Source organism: Vigna angularis, chromosome 3 (assembly GCF_016808095.1).
Source record: "Vigna angularis cultivar LongXiaoDou No.4 chromosome 3, ASM1680809v1, whole genome shotgun sequence".
Classification (NCBI taxonomy): Eukaryota; Viridiplantae; Streptophyta; class Magnoliopsida; order Fabales; family Fabaceae; genus Vigna; species Vigna angularis.
In genome coordinates this window covers 13784449-13800870 of record NC_068972.1, presented here as the reverse complement: position 1 = coordinate 13800870, position 16422 = coordinate 13784449, and the positions used below count along the sequence as shown (strand labels likewise).

The window sequence follows — 16422 nt, the reverse complement described above, 5'->3', positions numbered from 1 at the left end:
TGGCTGGAGATGATCATGCTGCAATTGGTCGCTTCAAGGCATATCTACATGCTTGTTTTCACATGAAGGATTTGGGCCCTCTTAAATACTTTCTTGGGGTTGAGGTTGCTCGCTCTAGTACCGGCATTTATCTCTGTCAGCGAAAATATGCGTTAGATATTATCCATGAAACTGGTCTGCTTGGGGCAAAACCTGCTGCGACACCTTTAGAACAGAATCATCATTTGGCTCTTGCTGATGGACCAGTGTTCTCTCATCCCGATCGTTATCGGCGTCTAGTTGGACGTCTCATCTATTTATGTTTTACGAGACCAGAGTTATCATATTGTGTTCATATGCTTTCCCAGTTTCTACAACAACCGAAACAGGATCATTGGAATGCTGCTTTGCGTGTCGTTCGATATCTGAAAGGAAATCCAGGCCAAGGGATTTTACTACGCAAAGACAACAATCTAATTCTCTCTGGATGGTGTGATTCTGATTGGGCTACATGCCCTCTAACTAGACGTTCTCTCACTGGATGGATTGTTTTTCTTGGTCATTCCCCGGTTTCTTGGAAAACCAAGAAGCAACACACAGTCTCTCGCTCTTCTGCAGAGGCTGAGTACAGGTCCATGGCCACTACTACGTGTGAACTCAAATGGTTAAAAGGCATTTTACATTGTCTTGGGATATCTCATTCGCAACCTATGCAGCTCCTTTGTGATAGCCAAGCTGCGCTTCACATCGCCAAGAACCCGGTCTTTCATGAACGGACTAAACATATAGAAGTTGATTGTCACTTTGTTCGCAATGACATTCTTGCAGGTATCATTCAACCCTCCTATGTTTCTACTCGAGTACAGTTAGCTGACATTCTCACCAAAGCTCTTGGACGTGCTCAATTTAATTTTTTCCTTGGCAAGTTGGGTATTCATGATCTTCATACACCCACTTGAGGGGGGGTAATGAGGCATCTGCAATTCAATACTGATATCAGTCATAAATATAAAATATACTGATATCAGCAATAATTGTGAAGATGTGCATCCAATCATGCGGGATTTGTCCAACAAATCAAAGCCAATCAAGAGAATCAAATTAGCATGATTTTAGGAATCATTTTAGGTCATTATTCTGTATATAGGATTGTTGTTTCTGTAAATAGCTTCCTAGGAATGTATATAAGTTGGACATCTATTTTCAATAAAAGCATCAGATTCTTCCACTGCCAAGTCTCTTTACAATGAACATATTTCCTTTGGTAGTAACACAGAACGTTGGTTTACACAGGATTAATTGTAACGCACCCATTATAACAACATTGATATACAAGTTCAGTTTATTTATTTAGATATAAAACAGGGTGGAATCTCACTTGGAATAGCAGCAAGCAACAGCTGCACAAGTGAAATTCATAATATCTCTACTATCTAGTTGTTGAAACAATAGATATAGGCCTACTGAACAAAGACAAATATTAAGGATGGTTGATTTTGAAGAATCAGTTTTAAAAGTTATAGAAGAGCACTTGTTATCTTGTATATATAGCTCAAACGAACGGTTGCGTTAGCAACCAGACTGCGGCACAAAAATAGAAATCAACGTAATAAAGAACAAGCATGGCTGTCCATGATGATGATCACAAAGGAACCAAGGTTGATAATATTTTTTTTATCGAGAGTAAACGCTTGATCCACTGCTGCTAGTTTGGTCAAAAGGGTGACCACTTCCCACATCAGATTCCATGGTGCTTGCACGGTCTAGTAAGTTATGGTCCGCATCCTCTGTCCTTCTGCTGCTGTAGTTGGAGTCAGATTGATCACTCGCTTGTGATAGCCTCATGCTGCTACGAGCTGACACAGACCTTTCATCATCTGATGCCAAACTGCTGCTACGGCAGCTTGAGGAAACGCTTCCATCCTCCGATTCTTTGCTACTCTTTCTGCTAGAAGATTTTTTACTGCTCTTTTGGCTTAAACCTCTCAGGGAAGATTTTCTGCTGCTCTTGGAGGACTTTTTGCTGCTCTTCTGCCCTAAATCTTCCTCAGAAGATTTTTGGCTTACCTTCTGGCTTAACAGTTTCAGTGAAGATTTTTTGCTGCCTTTGCGACTACTTTTAGAGGAAACCGGCGGAAGTCGGCCATCAGTATCTACTGATGATCTACGGCTCCCCTTTCTGGATACTGATCCACTCTCGCTTTCACCAGCACTACTCTTTCGGGGTGCTTCAACAGGAGCAGCAGAAAGAAAACTGAGAGCAGTTACAACGTCACTGATCAAAGGTCGAGCTTCTGCTTCCTCCTGTAAGCACATGGATGCTATTGCAACAACTTGATTCAGATCTTTATCTGGGAAATTCTTTTTAAGAACCGGATCCGCCATGTCTGGATATCTCTTCGGGTCCCTGAACAAGGGGGTTGCCTGCACAATCACATATAACAGACATCCTTGTCCTTAAATTACACGATACCTCATTATTCTGATATAAACAGCATCCAAAAGAGAGTGTTAAAAAAACAATTTACCCATGCAACTAGATTTTGCTCTTCATTTGGTCTGGTGGTGTCAATGGCTCTTCGTCCAGTAATGAGCTCCAGCAAGATAACTCCGAAACTGTAGACGTCTGATTTCTTGGTGACTTGACCTGTTCTTACATACTCCGGAGCGCAGTAACCATTGTTCCCCATAAGTCTTGGAGGTCCGTTATTCATCTTGTCTCCAGTAAGCTTGGTCATTCCAACATCACGTAGTTTAACTTTGAAATCATTGTCCACCAAGATGCTCGACGCTTTCAAATCCTTGAATATAACTGGAGGGTCCGAACTCTCATGTAAGTACTCTAGCCCTTTTGAAGCACCCGCTAGTATTTTCATTCTGTCAAACCAGTTTAATGGTGCTTCATCCTCTTTATTCTCTGCCACACAACCCAAAGTGCTCTCTATGTTTTAGATTGAAGCTTCTAACTCAGAAAACCAACATCGAACATGCATAAAAAATCTGATGAAAAGATATCGAGTAAAGCATGAAAAGGGTAATTACCAAAAAGACGGCTTTCAAGAGTGCGCCCAGAAAACAACTCGTAAACCAAAAGACGTTGATCACCATCGGCACAATAACCAATGAGATTTACCAGATTCTCATGCTGCAACAGACTTAGATCAGAAACAGCATCCAGAATTTCCTTACCGATCCCATTTCGATCGAGTTGCTTCACGGCCACGACCTGGAGAGATGGATCCAAAGAAAACAAAAAGGAAATCAGAAATTATTGAGAACTTATTTTCGCACTTCAAAGAAAAAGAAAGAATTCAAAGACTTTATATGACCTGGCCGGTGGCAGGAATTACTCCTTTGTATACTCTCCCGAAACATCCTTCATCCAACAGGCAATCCTGTCGGAAATTCTTTGTCGCTGTTGCTAGCTCACGGAACGTGAAAGCCTTTACCTTAATATTTTCAGGATCAACTGAGATTTGATCATCGGATTTTTGTTTCTTCATTTCTGCATGCCAATGGAACCACGTACCACAATGTTTTAAGTCGCGAATAAAACCTCTATCATATTCAATTTTTCATTCATGCCAAGCCTCTATTATATTCTGTCAACCTTAGCCATTCTTATGATTTATAAATTAACCCTCATCTTTCGTTAATTATCAAATCGATCCATCTTACCTGCTGCTGCTGCTGCTGGTGCCGGTGCCGGTGCTGGTGCTGGTGCTGGTGCAGGTTCGGGTGGTGATGGTGGAGCATCGTGTTCTCTCTTGCTTAGGCTTTTCTTAGTTGCACAACAAGGGAAGCAATTCATGCTTATAACCTTTTACAATGTGTATACGAAATAAACAACCTGGAAGAAACTATGGTGGAAATTTGACAAAAGCCTTCTCAACAAATATACTTTGACCCAGAAACAATGACAAAAATATCTCTCTCAGTTACATATAAATATAGGTATGAACTATAGGTTGAATTAATGAATAAAAAGTAGCAAAACTAAAGGACTAGGGCCCCCCAAAGAACATTGAAGGACCCTTGTCCTATGAAAGGAGCAGAGACTACAAGAAGGGTGAGAGATGACCAGAGGAGGAAGAAAGGCTGGCGAAATCATGCATAAACTACAAGGTTAATCTCCTGCAATGAGAAAAAAGTGGGAGAGGTGTCGTTTTAGATGGATTCCAAAACATGTGGATGTCAAGTTTCAGTTTTTAGGATAAAATCAGTTAATGAGAACCGTTTCCTTTGTTTTCATTTGGTTATTTATGGTCATTTTTTGACTTTTCACTATTTTACCTACATACATACCTATGGCTATCGTTTTTTTTTTGTCAATCTGGTCAATATCAACAGCTACATGTCTTTTTTTTTTACGTGGTTGATTTCAACCATACAAGAGCCTAAAAAGGTTTTCTTTTTCTCTTCTCTTTCGTAAAAGAGTATGTTTAGTAAAAGAATAACATAATTTCATAAAAATATAGTTTTGTGTTCGGTACAAGTCACACATCGGATAAGAAAAAACTTTATTAATAAAAGGTCTAATATAAAAGCAAATAATAATATTTTACCGTGAATATATATATATATATGAACCTCCCCGTGTTAAACTAATTTGCGTTGTCGTCGTAAGAAAATGGTTTTTATCTAATATTATATATTGCATTTCTTTATTATTTGCATAAGATAAAAAAAAAGTAGATTTCTTTTCCAGATGAGTAACACATGTTTCTTTTAAAATTTCCTGCATTGCAATGTACATTTACAGACACACATAGTACTTAGGTTAGAATTTGATATTTGAGAAGTCAAATCTTCGTTTTTGTAAATACTGACTAAAATACATGTTGAAATTCGATTCCCACGGAACTGAATTCTGAATTATTTTTTTTTCTTTTTATTTTTATAAAAATAAAAAATTAAAAAAATAATATATTTTTTTAATAAGAAAATATTTATATATATATATATATATATATATATATATATATATATGAATTTTGTTAAATTATACTATGGAAATATATATATTTTTATTTATTTGGATAAAAATTAAGAAATGAAAAATGCATAAGAATGAGATAGGATGAAAACTGTTTTCATTTTGAATATAAAAATAATAAAGTAGTCAAATGAGATATGATAAAAATTAAGTTCTATTGATGTTATTATTAAAATAATTGTATTATATGTTCGTTCTTCCTCTACTTTAGGTTGAATTTTCCAAACCAAATTCTTACAAACTAACTTGCACTAGTGTAAAAAAGACTTTAAACGTCTGTAATTTTAGGTTTTTAACGTCTGATCTCTGTCCGGCGTCTATATGGGTGACGTTAATGAGACGTCAGACCTACGACGTCTATATAGACGTCCGATCCATACAGGTTAGACGTCTCTGAGGTTGCTCCTGACTCATGGTGATTCGAGTTTACAACTTTATATTTTAGTTGAAGAGAATGTATTGTACATTTTTTTTATTGGATGGTTTTAAAAACACAGTGGAGGGAATTGGAGGAGTACAAAACGCAAGAAATCACCGCCATAGAACGCCGCCTAAAGACACGAGAATAACTGCACCAAAACCCAACGAAAACACATTTTAATCGGTTCAAATGAAAGATAATGCATCAAAGAGTGATGTAGTCGGAGTAAAATTAATTTAAAATGGTGCAAAAGTGAGAAAACGAACCTGAAAAGCGTAACCCGTAGAGAAAAAACGCGACGAAGATGATGAACAATGAGTGCGCGTAACGGCTGTCTCGCGTTCACGGTGTTTTAATGCCAAAATTTAGACGTCGGTTCCCCCAATTAACAGACGTCTAAAATGCTTTAAAAGTCGGATTGACGGGTCAGATGTCTAAACGAAGTCAAAAATGACTTTTGAAATTTCTGGATTTAGGGTTTAGACGTCGGTTCCCCCAATTAACAGAAGTCTAAAGTGCTTTAGAAGTCGGAGTGGCGGGATCAGACGTCTAAATGGAGTCAAAAAGTGACTTTTTAAATTTCTGGATTTAGGGTTTAGACGACGGTTCCCCCAATTAACAGACGTCTAAAGTGCTTCAGAAGTCGGTTCCTTTCGTAACAGACATCTAAATAGAATAAAAAATTATTATTTTTTAACTTTTTCGTTTAGTTTTGGCGTCTATTCGGAGGAGCCAACGTATATGAGTATTTAGACGTCTGACCCTTCCATAACCGACGTCTAAATAGTTGTTTTATTTACGAAAATGCCACCGGTCATTTTTTACGTTGGATATTCGAGAGTCAAACGTTTAAAGGGTGACGTTAAAGGTCTTTTTTTGCACTAGTGTTGTTTAAACTGACCACCTCTAAGGTGACTTCCTTTAGGAGGAGCTTATACATGTCAAGCTCCAACAGTACAAGCTCCTCAAAGTTAACTTCCTCTAAGTCGAGCTTCTACAGACCAACCTTCTCCAAATCAAATTCCTACATGCCGAACTTGATAGACAACTATCCATTTATATTATAGAAGAAAACTTGAAGAATAATCATTTAAATTCAAATGACCTATGACAAGGTTAAGGAGAAAACAGTTGGAAAAACAAATCTCCTAGAGAGTCATGATACTCTATGAAGATTGGAATTCAATGGACATGAAGATTATGGCTTGGAGCATAATTATACAATATTTTAGGCAATTAATTTTTTTTTTGTAATTTTGTTTTAATTGCAAACAATATGTTTCTATTTTTTTTTCAAGTTATTTTTAGGTTCGTTGTCTTTGGACTTTCTTTTAAGGTTTTTCATGTGCTTTAAACATTTGTGTCTATATAGGGACACCAAATACATATGTAGACTTTTTGAGTCATATTATATGCATTTGCATTCTTTGATAGATGATTCTCTTAATCCTTGAATTAGAACTTAGATTCCTATCAAAGATTAACATCTTTGTGGTGAATGTTCACTTTACTTATCTATATGCTAGATTGAAGTGTTCCCATCTTTGTCTTATTTTGCATTCTTCTCTAAAAGATTTTTGTTGTGCCTCTTGAGGATTCAAATTCAAAAAATATTGTATTCTTTCCTAGACATGGTCCTATCATACCTTCTAGGTCGAGCTCTCCAAACTGGCTTCCTCCATGTCGAGCTCTTACAGTCTACCCATCGCGACCATTTCGACCATTACTTTAGTTTGTCCACTTGTTAGTCAGTCAACACAACCATCTTGGACAACAAGTTCATCTCGGACATCTAGGCAAGATTGTCCAAAACCATCAAGTCAGTCCATCCTGGCCACACAAGCCTGGCCACACAAGCCTGGTCGGCCAACCGATCCATCCAGGGCATGCCGTAAACTTGTCCACCATGGTCATTTTGGCCATCTAATCCATCCAGTTTAATGTCGGACTCTAGAGTTTAATGTCAAATAAGCAAAATGGAACTTGTTAAATGATTGAGTATTAACAAACATACCATAAAATTACTTTAACAATTAGAAATATAACCTAATTTTCATCATATCTTATTATATAGTAATTTCACTACTTGATTATTTTCATATACAAAATTAAAACAATTTTCATCATATCTCATCTACTTAAACATTTTTCATTTCTTAATTTTTATTCCCATCTCCTATTGTTTAATAGATAAAAACAAATAAATAATTGTTTCAAAAGTATAATATATTAAATTCAAAAATTTCTAATTACAAAAACATATAACTTCTTTATTCTTTTTCTTCTTTTATTTTAATAAAATTTAAAAAAACGAAGGTTAAAATTTAGCTCTCTAACAACTTAATTGTAAAATCAAAATTGTATTATGTGTATAAATATAGTCCATAATCTGCTATCTAAGGATCTTTAAAAGAATTTGTGCTGCTCAGTGTATATATATATATATATATATATATATATATATATATATAGAAAAGTATCATTCTTAATTTTTTTGTTATTCACTAAAAATATTTAGTTATTTAATCTATTAATTTATATCTGGTTCACTGTATTCGTAGGTTATTTTCTTTAATTAAGATATAAAAGGAGTTAATTAGAAATTTCACCAGTTGGTGAATGAAAGGTTATGCTAATTACTCAAAAATTGGCAATAATAATATGGAGGGAAATATTCGTAAGACTTATCCATCCACCACCATGTACAGACTTTCAATTTTAAAGTTAATAAATTTGTGAAATCTATTATTTATAAGTCCTTAATATTCTATGACAAAAATCAGCTGTTGTAGTGAGAAAAATATTTTTACTTGTCTAAGAGTTAATGAAATTTAATTAAAACATAAATTTAGTAGAAGAGACAAATTAATATAAAAATCTATGCCCAATTTTTAATCTATTTTTTTATAAGTATTTGAAAGAAGAGCGTCGTGTTTACGAGAGAAGGCTCCTGGTTACGGATATTAAGAAAAACAGAATTATCAATACACAAAAAATTTCGATAATCATTAAAATAAATCATATTTATTGATAGTTTATTAACAACAAAAAAATTCATGTGTAAAACATTCAACGTAAATTCTTTTAATTTGTCAATAATTATCTATAGTTCAAATTTACCAGTAATAATTCATCATTAATTACTAACAGAAAAAATTTATTTGTAATTATTGAAACATTTATTATCATTAATAAAATTTATTAATAAATATAGCAATTTGGTTTTTTACTTAATTCTTTTTTTCTTTCTTTCTTCATCTTCTAATGATCCTGACTATTTTTTTTTCTTCGTTGTTTTTTCCCTTTTCTTTTGCCTCTTCTTTCTTTTCTTCCTTCATAGTGACTTCTACCATTATTTTGTTGTTATGCCATTATGCCATTGTCGTCACTTCTCATCTTCACTTTTTTTTTCTTATCACTTATCTCCAATTAATTTATAAATATATATTTTATTAAATTTAATGATCATATTAGTGACGGATTTACTTATAAACTTACTAACTAATTCTAAAAATTAATACTATCGACAAATTTACTAATGGATCTTCAATAAATTCAATCATAGACAGATTTTAAAAAAATATTATTATAGATTTATTAATAAATTAGAGAGGGATATACTATTATATTTGTCATATCAACAAATCTTTAACATCATTACATTCATTTATTAATAATGTTTGAAGATAAAAATGATTTAAAGTTTAACACAAAAATAAAATACAATTTCACATTAAAATTAATAAACTAAAAATATATTTAAATAAATTAACAATCTGTTTTATTTATACATATAATATATATATATATATATAAACAAATTAACTTTTTAAACATAAATTTAAAGTAAAAATTACAATTTTTCTTACTTATATTTACATTTATACTTGTACTAAAACTATATATAAAATACAAAAAAAAATTAAGAAACTTAATCGTATATTTTATAATTATTTATTTTTGCTCTAAAATATTTTTTTTTCAAGAATATACCTTTTATAAGAAAAATTCTAACTTTGTGAAAACACAAGTTTTTTTTTTTATATAATACATTCAATTTTTTTGTGATCATAACTTTTTTTAATTTTCACATTTTAAAATTACACTTTTATCTTTACAACTTTTTATTCAGGTTATAGTCGTATGTTAAGTTTAAATAAAAGAACTTAATGCTATTTCGTAAAAAATATAAAGGTTGAAAGTCATAAACTGAAAATATAAGTTAAAGAATATTCATTTAAAAATAATAATAGATGGTGTCATTTATAAAAAGAGAAAAAACATAAAAATTGGTGTGAAATTTAAATGAGAGAAGATAGGAACACGTCAAAGGATGTTGTTGGAAACATGGTAAGAAAATCTAAAAGAACACGCAATTATATTAATTATATTTTGAGAGAGTTAATGTAAAGGCTGAGTCAGTAGTTGACGAAGAAGACTTGGGCGTTGATGAGATAGAAGGAAATGAAGGATCATAAGCAAACCCATGTTGAAGTTTGAGTTTCCATAGTTGATTTCTCGAACCAAAAGAAAGAGGATGAAGGAGCAAGAGTTGCCTGAAGGATGCATCGCAGAGATATTATCCTACGCTGCTACTCCTGCAGATGTACTTAACCTCTCCCTCGTTTCCAAGGCCTTTGCTTCTGCTTCTGAATACGACACTGTGTGGGATCGTTTTATCCCTTCCGATCTCTCCTCTTTCCTTCCCTCTTCCTCCATCCCTTCCTCTACCTCCAAGAAAGCTCTCTATTATGCTCTTTCCGACAACCCCACAATCATCGATCAGGGTAAAAAGGTACGCTAGGTAACCGTCCTCTCATCGTCCTGCTTAATTTTGATCTAATGTCTGGGAAACGAGACAGTGTTACTGTGTTGTGTTGTGTCACTGAATTTCTTCATGCAGAGTTTTCAATTGGAGAAGAGGAGTGGAAAGAAGTGTTTCGTGCTTTCCGCTAGAGATCTCAACATTACATGGGGTGGCACTTCTCAATATTGGGAATGGACAAACCTGCCACAGTCCAGGTTTGCTTCTGTTCACTTTTCCTTTTCTTTTACTGTTTCTGTATCTGATTGGAGCTATCAGAGCATGTATCGATTACAGAAGCTTCAATTACTGTAGAATACTCTGCTTTTTGTTTAGTCTCCACATCACTAGGAGTCTTTGTACCTCAAAGTTGTAGCAGTATCGTGAGATTTCACTTTACATTGCATCAGAAAGAGAAAAGCGTGAAAGACTCATTACTAGATTATGTCTCTGGACGGTAATCTACTGTGTGATCGTCTGCTAGTTTTAGATTGTTGTCTAATAGTTGATAATGAGTAAGAGTACATCTGATGATGTGTATATGCGATTTGATATACGTATCTTTTGAAAAAAGAAAAAATAAAGTATGTTTAGGTATCATGCACACCATGGAAGTATTCATTGTTTCTTGCTATTATATTTGAGGGTAGCCATTTTACATATTTTATTCATGCCATCATTATTTCTTTTGCATTTTCTTTTGCTTTATGATCATGAACTCCTCATTATAAATGAAGATCTAACCGGAACAATTTCTTATTTCTGTCATGAATTTGATTCTTTCTAAGTGTTCTGCTTGTCTTTAATTTGGTGCGGTTCTTGTGTTGCTGCCTTCCAAGCATGCAGGTTCGAAGAAGTTGCGAGGCTTTATGCTGTGTGCTGGTTAGAGATCAGTGGGAAGATAAACATCCGTGTCTTGTCCCCAAACACTCTCTACGCAGCTTTTCTAGTGTTCAAGATGATCGATGCCAGCGGATTCCACCACCGTCCTGTGGAGTTATCAGTAGGTATTCTCGGAGGCAGTAGCAGTTTCAAAAATGTTTGTTTGGATCCCAGCTTAGAAGATGACGAACTGGATGACACTTTCCTGGGACTGCAACGTCCCAGTGAGAGAGAAGATGGGTGGCTGGAGATTGAGATGGGAGAGTTCTTCAATTCAGGCATGGAAGAAGATGAATTGCATATGAAAATCAATGAAACAACCAGCAATATGTGGAAACACGGTTTCATTCTTGAAGGAATTGAAGTTAGGCCTAAACATGTTCGATAATTTTAGTTAGGCCTATCAGCAGAGATGAAAGATGGAAGGATGCTTGTTTGCTAGAGTGGTTTGAGACATTCACAGTTTTTATTGTTCCTGTATTGTTCTTTCCATTTAACTTACAAAAATGAGCTTGTTGAATTGTTTCTTTATTTTAAATATGTGATTTGAGAGATCTTAAAATAAATAATCATGTTTTCGTCTGTTTGTCATAGAAGGAATATCAAGAAAATACAGTGTGTTGACTGTGAAATTGCTTTTATGATCTGTCATTGGCAAAAATTTTGTTCATTATCATATTCAATTTTTCCTTGTAAAGATATGATGATTTAACTATCATGATGTTTGCATGGTTTATCTCTAAGAACTTCTACCACCTAATGATTTTTAAACTGTTTAAACTGCATGACTTAGGGGGTTTTACAGAATTTATGTACTATGAAATTATTTCAATCTACAAATTACACTACTTTTAATTTAAAATTATTTTTTTTATAGGAATTTAGCTAAGTTATAAGTCATCAAAATTAACCATTATTAACTCTGATATTATGATAGGATTTTCCAAAAAAATATATAATGCTTAAGTTTTTTATTTTTATTTAATTGATGGCTTGTTCATTCTTGTTTTACATTGCAATATAGTATCTCAACACAATTTGTTCATTCTTGTGGCCAATGAATCAAATATTGATATTTTATTTTCAAGATTGTCAACCAATTCTTAGTTGATCCACTAATTATTTTTCTAAATTGGCTTTCATAACTATGTTATGTGTGCTTATTTTAATGTCAGTCTGAACTTATAATATTGCAGAAGAGCTGCAAGTTGTAATAAAATAGATATCTATAATAAAAGACGTTACAAGAAATGATTGAACATGCGTGTTACTGCTGTTGCTATGTTAATACATATTTATTGAAGTTGACATTTTATAATGATTTATTATATGATAATTATAAATGTTTTAGAAAAACGTATTAATTGATTTTTAAAATGCGTTAAAGTATAAATAATGTGAATCATATTAAATATATATAGTTTTTAAATATTTTCAAAATTTTGCATTTTATTTTGTGATTGAAGAACAGATAAAAAAAACAAAAAAAAACATTGAAGTAGTATATTTAAACACTCGAAATTAATATACTGTATTGTTTCAGATATATTTGTATATTTTAATATAGTTTATTAATATTTTAACTTTCACAAGTAAATAAAAATTTAATAAAATAATTCGGAGAAATTTTGAGTGTAATTGCATCGAGGAAGATTATTACATACTTCAATTTTACATTGCATTTTTAATATAATATAAATTATAACTGTTAATAATTTTTCTTAATAATTTTTTTATAATAAATTACATATCACTATTTTATTAATTCGTTTAAATTTATTTTTCAAAAAAATATTTAAAATAGATCAATTACAAACCATCACATTGTAAAAAAACGGTAAAAAAATTGTTGAAAGAATATTTTTCTATAAATAACTATCTACTGACACAATACTAAGAACATTCAAATGAAGTTGATAATTTATAAAAGATGATAACACAAAATAATAAAAATATTAATTCCCATATTTTTTAATGAAACTTTTAATCGTTTTCTAATAACTTTATTAATTATTTTGGTATTGACTTTAAACTTAAAATCTCTTAAAATGATATACTTTTTTATTCAATAAAGTATCTTTTTTTTCCCCTTCTTCATAGAGTATTGTGTACAATATAGAATATAAAACATTTTTTATTCAATTAAATCAAGCATTAACCTTCTTTAATTATAACATCTTCTTTTTTTCATGAGATATTATCACGGTTTGCTAGTTGAATTTTTACATAGTTTTTTTTTAGTTTTTTTCATATATTTATTTGTAACTAAATTAAAAATTTTAATTAAATTCATATAAAATGAATTTCATTGACATGTGAAAAGTTAAATTAAAAATTGAAAAAAAAAATCCACTAAATAGGCAATTTACACAAATTATAATTTATTTACATTATTGTATTGATGCAGTTAGATATGAGTCTAATTCATTTGGAGTAAAATAAAAATCATTTTAGTTCTTAGAATTGCAAGATTTATGCTTCTTAATAGACATTCTTTAATTATTTTGACATTCATTAAAATCAAAATTTTAAGATTAGTTTACGCGTTAATTATATGGAAGTAATATGGTATCAACTATATCATTTAAGGATCGATGGCAAAATAAATGAAATGGTTTTCCCATTGTTTCGTAAAAGATAAGAGGAGCTCAGTTTACTTTAGAATTGTCAAATTGGGTAAACCTAGCTCGGTTTATCATGAATTAGTCACTTAATGAGTCAACACAATCCGATTCATTAAGTGAGTTAAAAAAATTCAAACCCGACTCGACCCACCATGAGTTGGTGGATTAAACGGGTTGGCTCTCACTTAATTAGAAGTATTTTTTTTAAATAAAAAAAATTATAATTTTTTTTAATTCGAATCTAAATAAATTTCACTTTAAAATGATGTTAAACTTAAAAAACAATTTAAAAAAATGTATCATACACTAATCCAAAAACAAGCACAAAAAGACGAACAAATAAGTTTTTAACATTGATAATTTTTGTATCACTTGTTCATTTATAATATTAGAGTATTGAATAGATAAATTTATAATATTTTTCTCTCTTGAAACATCTTCTTTTTAATTCTCACCCACAGTATAATAAACAAATACTAACTAATAATATTAAACCACAAAATAAAATAATTAAATTAAATTAGGTGGGTTGGTGAGCCAACCTGGATGAGCCGGGTTCTAAGTGAGTCGGGTTGAAAACTAGCCCGCATAAAAAAATTACATTTTTTTTAAACTCAACCTGGCCCAAACTCGTGGTGAACCGGATTGGCTCGCGAGTACAGCACTGTTTACTCTGTATAAAAAAAGGTTTAAAATCTTAATTAGGTTAGTTTTTTTTATAATTTAATTATTTAACTCATATCTTCAATCAAATAAATTATTACACCTTAAATTGTTCCATTATTATTAATAATTGAAATTTATTTTTTGAGTTGTATTGATTTAAATTACAGTATCAATATATGTTTGTATTCTTAAACTAATATAATATAGAAAAATAATTTTTTATAAATTTTTTATTTTAATTTTATTTAAACAAAAAGTTGGCTAACCCTTTATTCTTACCTTTTATCTATCGATTTGGTAAAGATGACAATGCAAGACGGGTTCGCAAAAAAATGTGTGCGAAAAATTAAGCTTTTGACATCGACTTACTTTAAGTCTGTCGTGCATAATTCGCAATTCGTCTGGATAATGACAGGATAGGATGAGACAATTCACATGTATAAATTTAAATTACAATATATATATATATATATATATATATATATATATATATATATATATATATAATATAAAAATATATAATTAATTTAGCTAATTGATATTTAGAACTCGACTTGCTGCATCAAATCAAACTTTGGACACTTTAATTTTGTTTAGAGGAATATATTTTCGCGGTTTAAATCTTCATAATTAGATATGTTAATTTAAAATATTATAACTAAGACTATTGATATTTTATACTTTTTTATGTTTCAACCACTAAATACTCAAAAAAATCAAGTAAAAGACAATCAACAAGAGCAACAACATCACGATGAAGAACAACATAATTGACCTCGTAGTTACACTAATTATTAGTGTTAAAGAATTTAAACGTTATTATTACTACGTTAGAAACTTTTGTTATATATGATTATATTGTTGAATGTATTTTTGTTAAGATGGTTGAATAAATTTTTTGATTCCTGGAAATGTTGTTAACTTTATATATCAACATTGTATGTTTAATATTTGCTTAATTATGTATTATAAATTCTCTGCATTTGTGTTAGTGTTTTATAAATTTTTTTATTATGTTTAAAATTGCATAAGGCAAGAAAAAATCAATATAATCAAAGCTGAAAGAGATATATTAATATTATCTGCAAATAAATTTGTATGTACTTATCAACATATATAAATAAATTTATAAATAAATTTATATGTAATTGTTTATGGATAAATTAATATTTAATTATCTACTAATAAATCTATATATAATTATATATAAAAGTAATTATAAATAATTATATGTTGATGTATTAGTTAATAAGTTATCTACTATAATTTATCTGTAGGTAAATTAGTTTTATTGTATTACTTACAAATTTTTATAGTAGATAATTTTTTTTTCTTATAGTGAATGTTTATCGTATAAATGGAAGTTATTTCTTTTAATAAAGAAGTATATTATTATATAATTAGTGGAAATATATACTTAACATATATGTATTTATTTTCTAATTATGATAATAAAAAAATATTTTTTATCATAATTATTAAAAAATATATGAGATATAAAATATTTTTTTATAATTTTATTATGAATATTTTTTTTAATTATTGGTAGTTTATTAACTTTTTTTAAAATAATAAAATATTTTATATTAATAAAGATAACATATGTAATAAATATGAAGAGTAAAAATAGTTACAAAAGTCATTTCTCTTTATTAATAAGTATAATCTAATTTTATGTTTTTTAAATAATAGATTCTAAAAGTTGTATATTTATTTTAATTTGGACAAGTCGTTCAATTTAAATTATTTGCTGCTATGAGCATTAGTAAAAAATATTTTTTAAAAATTTTAACTTTTGTTTTCTGAATTCAAAATTTTGTTAAATTTATTTTTAACAAATATTATTATGCCTAAGTTTCACAGAACGTCATGTAATAAAATATTAGTTATTTTGTTTTGTTATGTTGAGTTTTTTGAATTTGAACTACATAAGAAGTTAAAAATATTCAAACAAATAATCAAAGTGATTATTAGATCACAAAATACAACAATTTTTTTTATAAAAAAATAAACTATTATGATTAGCTTTGATTATGTCTATTATCAAGTG

General features: G+C 30.4%; 3 protein-coding genes across 3 annotated transcripts; 1 reads left to right on the top strand and 2 right to left on the bottom strand.

The window, feature by feature from the left end:
• Positions 1-1536: 1536 nt before the first annotated feature.
• Positions 1537-3223, bottom strand: LOC108323078 (receptor-like kinase LIP2; the record flags this gene model as incomplete). The annotated part of the gene is made up of 3 exons (XM_017555420.2): positions 1537-2403; positions 2508-2896; positions 3022-3223. Coding segments are annotated over 3 exons (1341 nt in total), but the record flags the coding sequence as incomplete, so codon positions are not given.
• Positions 3224-3299: 76 nt separating this feature from the next.
• Positions 3300-3851, bottom strand: LOC128195797 (receptor-like kinase LIP2). Its single transcript, XM_052874470.1, has 2 exons — positions 3658-3851; positions 3300-3484 (listed from the first exon to the last, which is right to left on the bottom strand). Exons 1-2 carry the CDS (start codon positions 3788-3790, stop codon positions 3300-3302), a joined length of 318 nt encoding a protein of 105 aa, XP_052730430.1. The 5' UTR covers positions 3791-3851.
• Positions 3852-9799: 5948 nt separating this feature from the next.
• On the top strand, positions 9800-11693 carry LOC108323106 (F-box protein PP2-B10). Its single transcript, XM_017555451.2, has 3 exons — positions 9800-10191; positions 10300-10418; positions 11047-11693. The coding sequence occupies exons 1-3, from the start codon at positions 9934-9936 to the stop codon at positions 11468-11470; spliced, it is 801 nt and encodes a 266-aa protein (XP_017410940.1). The 5' UTR covers positions 9800-9933; the 3' UTR covers positions 11471-11693.
• The last annotated feature ends 4729 nt before the right edge of the window (positions 11694-16422 follow it).